This window comes from Pteropus vampyrus, unplaced genomic scaffold (assembly GCF_000151845.1).
Source record: "Pteropus vampyrus isolate Shadow unplaced genomic scaffold, Pvam_2.0 Scaffold665, whole genome shotgun sequence".
In the NCBI taxonomy this organism is placed as follows: Eukaryota; Metazoa; Chordata; class Mammalia; order Chiroptera; family Pteropodidae; genus Pteropus; species Pteropus vampyrus.
In genome coordinates, this window is record NW_011889446.1 from 90,982 (window position 1) to 97,848 (window position 6,867).

At 64.3% G+C, this 6,867-nt stretch overlaps 1 protein-coding gene across 1 annotated transcript in view; it reads left to right on the forward strand.

The window, feature by feature from the left end:
- Nucleotides 1-4,651, forward strand: part of ASMT (acetylserotonin O-methyltransferase) — a 16,672-nt gene extending 12,021 nt beyond the window's left edge. The window contains 4 exon segments of the mRNA XM_023525997.1: nt 4-82; nt 1,616-1,756; nt 2,620-2,742; nt 4,440-4,651. Of these exon segments, the coding sequence (XP_023381765.1) occupies nt 4-82; nt 1,616-1,756; nt 2,620-2,742; nt 4,440-4,651 (555 nt within the window).
- Nucleotides 4,652-6,867: the final 2,216 nt, after the last annotated feature.

A 6,867-nucleotide genomic window follows, 5' to 3' on the forward strand; every position in this document is an offset into this window, starting at 1 on the left:
CAGGACGTGTGGCGTGTGCACGGGAGACACGTGATGGCCGCCTTTGACCTGTCGCCGTTCCCCCTCGTCTGCGACCTCGGCGGTGAGTACGTCCTGCGCGTGTCGCGGCTGCGTGTCCTGCTCCGTACGGGGAGCGTCTGAACCCCAGTTCTCACTGGGAGCTCACGACGGAAGGGCATGGAGTGTCCTTTAGGACGGTGGGTACTGAGGGCTGCTGCGGCCGAGCTCGTCACCGTCCATAGCCAACGACCGAGGTCTCAGGAGAGGGATGGACACAGCCGAGGCTGTCACGGTGCCGACAGGACCTGCCGCGCCTTCTGAGGCCCCGACCCAGATGCCAGCGGGCGTGGGCTAGCTCACCACGGACGCCGAGCTCACCACGGACGCCGAGCTCACCACGGATGCCGAGCTCACCACGGACGCCGGCCTCGGTCATCTACGATGGACGCTTAGGGACTGTGGTTCTCCACCTCCCTCGCTCAGCTGCTGGAAAGCAAGTCGCAGAGACCCCGAGATGAGCCTTGTTATGCTCACTTCCTGGTGGAGGCATCGGGCTGTCTGAGCCCGAGGGATCAGGGTGTTTTGGGGGGTCCCAGGGTCAGACATCGCCTTCAGCTTACGAGCCTTATCCTCTGATGCTGCTGTGCAGGACCAGGACACCTGTCCGTGCCTTGAGCATCTTCTGCGGGTTCGATGCAGGGTGGGGGGGCCCTAGCACAAGCTCGGGGACAGGTGGGTGCTCATGCCTCACAGGACATGGTGGGGTAACAGCAGCCCGAGGTGGCCCTCCCAAATGGGGGATCTCCATCCTTTAACAAGTGAAGGCTCGCTGGTTTTGGCTGAACCCCCCTGTGGCAAAGTCGGGGTGCCAGGCACACTCAGAAGGCCGTGGTCCCTGCTTTCCTGATCTGAGGGGAATCCCCAAAGCCTGTTGGATGGCGGCAGGAAGTAGATGGCCACGTCTCCCCGAGCAACAGCCTCCGTGGCCACTGTCTGTCCCTCCCCCATGGCGGGCAGTGGGCGCTGGAGCCGGGAGCGTCGGCTCCGGGTTCGAGAGTGGTTTCTGTCCCTTGCTCACTGCGTGACCTGGGGCAGGTTCAGTAGGCACTCTGTGCTCTGTGCCTCAGTCTGAGGTGACACTGTGAGGGGCGTGTCCCCGTGTGTGTCACCCAGAACACTCTCTGGCTGTCTCTGCGGGAGGAGTGGCTTCTCCACAATCACGGCCGCCCTTCCTGGGGACAGCTGGGGGTGAACACGCAGGACAGAGGTCCCCGGGGAGGTGTCCGGGACCCAGGATGCGTGTGCGGTGACATCTGCCAGGGTTGTCACCAGGGCGTTCTCAGGAAATGTCCTGCATAGGTGCCTGCCGGGGACCCCTGCTTCCTCCCTCACGGGCCCGTTTGCTGTGCTGGGGTGCACGGCTGCCCGGGGCACAGCTGGACACGGGCAGCTGTGACGTGCAGTTGAAGCTCCGAGCCCCGGTCAGTCCCCTGGGCACGTGGATCCGGGGCCTTGCGGAGCAGGCGGTAACCGCGGTGACCAAGCCCGCCGCCTGCACCCCCGGGGCTGCGGTGGCCGCTTCCCGGTGCCCGTCACACCCTCTGCCCGCCCCCAGGCTGTTCCGGGGCACTGGCCAGGGAGTGTGTGTCGCTGTACCCCGGATGCCACGTCACCGTTTTCGACATCCCGGAAGTCGTGCAGACGGCCAGGAAGCACTTCCCGATCCCGGAGGAAGCACGAGTCAGCTTCCGCGAAGGTGGGTCATCGCGGTGCCTGCGGAGGCGTCGGGGACGCCGGCGGGGGGTGGTCTCCAAGGCTCCCGGCCGCTCCGCACGAGCCCCCTCCACTTAGAAATGTTTCTCACGACGGACGGAAACCTGTGTGAAAGAATCTTGGTTCCCTGCGATTAGCAATTCCGTGTGTATTGTGGGTTAAATAGCGTCCCCTGAAAACTCATGTGCACCCAGAACCTGTGAATGGGACCTTAGAAACGGGGTCTGTGCAGATGGGATTAGTGAGGGGTCTGGGGTGAGTCCTCCTGGAGCAGGTGGCCCTAGACACAGTGACAGTGTCCTTATAAGGGACAGAAGGGGAGACACAGACACAGAGAAGCCACGTGGACACAGAGGCAGAGACGGGAGGGACACGGCCACCAGCTCAGGGACACCTGGGGCCCCCAGACGCTGGGAGAGGCAGGAAGGACCCTCCCCTGGGGCCTCCAGAGGGAGCGAGGCCCTGGGACCCCTGATGTCACCCTGGTGGCCCCCAGGACGGGGGAGGACGGGTGTCACGTGCATAGCCCCTAGTGGCTGTGCGGGCTGTTGGTTCCCTTCACCTGATCACACAGGAGCTGCTGGCCGATGGCCGCGGCTCTCGGAACACAAGGCTGAGGGCAGCTCCAGGAAGTGGTGACAAGGGACCTCGGAGAGGGAATTAAAGACCTTCCCCGATGGCGGGAAGGGGCCCCAAGCGTTGTCCGGAGGTTTCCTGTCTTCACTGAGGCTTCTCTCTGTTCAGGGCTAGGTTTGTGCATCCAGGTGACACGTCCACGCTGGGCGCTGGGTCAGTCCGAGGGCTTGGACTGCAGACTGACCGCAGGGCCGCTGCGCTCTGTTCCAGGGGATTTCTTCAAAGACCCGCTCCCGGAGGCGGACCTGTACGTCCTGGCCAGGATCCTGCACGACTGGAGCCCCGAGAAGTGCGCTCAGCTGCTGGCGAGGGTGCATCGGGCCTGCAGACCAGGTGGGCGGAGCGACGGGTACGCGGCCCAGCTGTGCTCTGAGGTGCAGCCACCTGGTGTCCACAAGGACGTGGCTGCAGCCTCTGTCTGTGACGGGGACACTGCCCAGCTCTCCTATAAGGTCCACCCACCCGGTGTCCATGAGGATGTGGGCACAGCCTCTGTCTGTGACGGGGACACTGCCCAGCTCTCCTGTGAGGTCCGTGAGGACGTGGGCACAGCCCCTGTGTGGTGGGGACATTACTCAACTCTCCTGTGAGGTCCATGAGGACGTGGGCGCAGCCTCTGTCTGTGACGGGGACACTGCCTGGCTCTCCCATGAGGTCCGTGAGGTCGTGTGCACAGTGGTTTCAGGGCTGCCCCAGCGGCAGTAGTGAATTCTCCCAGACCGAGCCTGTGTGATAGGTCTGGTGACCAGACATAGCTCCACGGTCCCGATGGGAAAATCTCGTCCCAGAAGCGTCAGGCGCCCTCAGAATGGTTCACGCCCCACGGTGCGCGTGGCACGGGGCAGGCTTATCCTTAAACGACGATTTCCGTGAATCTGAAATCCGCCTCTACTGGCTGTGGCTGGGTGCGTTTCCGGCGGATCGATCCCGCCACCCCCCGGGAGCCATAGGCCCCCCGGTCTCCGTTTGTCACCGAGTCCCAGGCTCCCGAGTCCCTGCCACGGCCCGGGGTCACCCTGCCTCCTGGTGGCGTAGCTGCGTGGGTGACGAGTTGTTTCCACGGTCACCGGCCGACTGCTGGCGGGTCGCGTGTGCAGACGCCTGCACCTGCAGGCAGCGAGGGGCGCGTGTAACGGCGTCGGACGCTGTCTACACCTGCCTGGCTGTCGTCCCAGTGGCCCGTGGCTGCCCTGGGTTTTCTGTCTTCGTGGCTGGCTCTCGGCAGGGGGCCCCTGCTCAGCCTCTGGTCACGAGTCGGCCAGGAGGCGTCTGCCGCGTCCACAGTAGGAGCGTGAGGCGGGTCCACGGCCCCTTCTCGTCTGTGCTCCTTGCTACTTAGTCATCAGCGACTCTGTTCTCTATGCCGTGGGCACTGCGCGTGCACAGGAAATGAAGGTTAAAATGTGAAGCTCCATAGGGGTCGAAACCAGCGACACCGGCTGGCGGTGCAGGTGACAGAGGCAGGGTCCGCTGAGGGCTCGTGCGTCCGGGAGCCTGAGCGCGTGTCCACACCCCACGTGTCCTGGGCGCCCTCAGAGATGCTCCGAACGCTGGATGTTTGTGGAAAAATTTGATGTTTTCGGTGCTGCTTGAGTCGGAGACAGCACCCCGGTGCGTGAACAGCCCACCCCCGAGGGGGCTGCGAACCTTGTCCGAGCCGCCGCGAGATGAGTTTGGCTCAAGGTCTTGCTCCTCCGCTGAGGGCGGTGCCGCCGGCCGCGTGGCTGGGCATTCCGGGCCCTGGTCATCTGCTGAGGTGGCGGCTCCGCGTCCCACACTGCGCCTGCTGCCCACATACAGCTCCCGCCGCGTGCGTGCGCTGGCCGGCACCCCGGTCCACGCTGGCCGGCCGGAACTGGCAGGAACGGGGGGCGTCGGGTTTGGGGCCCCTCGGCGGCTGAGGACAGCAGGTGTCCAGGGCCTGGGACGGCCAGCGGCGTTGGGGGCTGGGAAAGGGGAGCGAGAGAAGCAGGGGACAGCAGGGCCTCGTCCGGGCCGTCCCTCACTCACGCCTGCTCTCTCCGTGCCAGGCGGTGGCCTTCTGGTCATCGAGAGCCTGCTGGACGCGGACGGGCGGGGACCTGTGACCACGCAGCTGTTCTCACTCAACATGCTGGTGCAGACGGAGGGCCGGGAGCGCACGCCCGCCCAGTACCGCGCGCTGCTGGCCACCGCCGGCTTCACGGACGTGCAGTGCCGCAGGACGGGCGGCCCTTACGACGCCGTCCTCGCCAGGAAGTAGCGCCCGGCAGGTGCGCCGCTGCCGCAGGACGCCGGAGCCGTCACGGAGGGAGACTCTCGCTCCCGTGTCTCCCTCTTGGTCCTGACTGGGGAGCGACGTGGGTTTCGGGGGACAGGGGCCTGCGGCCATCTCTTTGGCTTTCGTCTTGTTTTCTTCTGTTTATTACGTTCTGTTCCACCCACTGCACACAACTCTGTCGTCCTACATGCTGCCCGCCACACGGGGATCAGCACCTGCACGTCTCGGGGACATGAATCTGCCTGCCACACGGGGATTACGACACGGACACCTTTGGGGACATTGTTCTGTCCTGTACACGGGGATTAGGACACGGACACCTTTGGGGACATTATTCTGTGCTTTACATGGAGATTAGGACGTGGGCACCTTTGGGGACATTATTTTGTCTGCCACACGGGTTTAGGACGTGGGCGTCTTGGGCCACCAGTAGGCTGGGCACAGGGTGACTTCTGTTCCTGCTGCAGCAGCCCCTGAGGCGAACACCTTTCCCATGGTCCCCTGAGCCCCGCCCACTGTGTCCCTCAGTGGCAATGTCCCGGCCACGTGGGTGGATAGGTGGGGACGGCCCTCGCCACAACCCCGACAGCGCCCTTGCCGGCCGGAGCCCGTACAGCGTGTCTTGGGGCCTCGTGAAGAACCCGATGTCCTCACCGTCCCCGACCCACCGTGGACGGGAGGCAGCCGTGTGTGCACCATCGTGGAGCCATGTCCGGCCAGCGGGCCCCTCAGAGGCGCCGGCGAGCACGTCGGCAGGAGGCACACGCGTGTCCTCACGTGGAGGGGGTGTAGTCTCATGGAGCCTGTGCTGCAGATCTGGGACCCTCCCCCACAGACCCCGCTGCACGGAGGGCCCTGCTCTGTCTCCCCTAAACCACGGGACAGCAGGACGAGGGTGTCACACTGGTATATTTGGGGATTTCTGAACCTTTTTCCCTTTCTTCAGTCTGGAGTTATTCCAGGCGTCAGGGCGAGACTCCGTGTGCGTGTGCGTGTGCGTGTGCGCTCAGCAAACCCGAGCAGTGTTATTGCAGCCTTGAGGACGCAATGGCGGTTCTTTGTGTGTGTGTTTAACTCAGGGCTGCCCGGCACACAGGGCCGCCAGATCACAATGCGATACTCGCGTGTGTTGGCAACGCGTCACCGTCACAAGCCCCTTACGGCGCGTCCCCTCCCAGAGCGACCGTTTATTCTCCTTGCGATGAGAGCTTTTGAGGTTCCATCTTAGCGACTGTGACCATGCGACGTCCCCCACTGCGGCCGCCGTGCCGCCCGTCCACGCTCAGGACTGGCTTGTTCCCGGGCAGCTCTCGAGTGTCTTCACGCGCGGCCCCGTCCCCACCCCTGGCAGCCAGCGAGCCGAGGTGGCTTTTCTGTGTCAGTGCAGATTCTGCACCCCTAGGTGAGATCACACGGTGTGAGTCCCCCCCCCCGCAACCCCGTGTCACACTTAGTCAGCATAAACACGGCAATGCATGGCTTCTACTGTGGAGAAATAAACTCAGCCTAAAGTCGGCCATCTCCGCCTGTTCGAAGTGTACAGTCCGTCATTTCCCTACAAACGACCCCGCCACTCACGTCACCAAGTTTTCTTCATCTTCGCAAAGTGACACACGTCGCCTTAGCGTCCCAGCACCCCTACCCCCGGGCTGCCGGCCTGGGGGTCACTCACCTGCGGCCACCGCCCTGTACGCACAGCAAGGGGGTGGGCCCAGTGCTGGGACCAGGGTCCCCGAGGAGGTTGGCTCGGGACCCCAAGGAGAGGGGACTTAGGGGTAGGGAGGGGACTTAGGAATGGCGAGGGGGACAGATGGGTCATTTGATGTGACCGGCTGTGAAGGAGCAATTGTCCCACAGAACAGCAGGGGGCACTGGCGCCCCGTCGTCTCGTCGGCCGCTGGTGGACCGAGGTCTGTCTGGAAAGACGTCAAGGACAGGAAGCTCTGCTTCCTTTCGGGGTGGACAGACGTAGCCGTCCGGAGAGCTGACATCGGCACCTCCTCGTCCCGTGTAAAAACCCCGTGCTGAGCACGTGCAGCCCGTGCGAGCCAACAGGACGTCTCCCTGAGAGGACACAGCCCCAGGCCCAGCCTCTTCCGTCCTCGTCAGGGTGGCTTTGCGTGTCACACGCTCTGCACAGAGTGCGTCACCCACGGGAGCAGCGCGCGGCACGTCCGGCAGAGGATGGCCACGGCTTG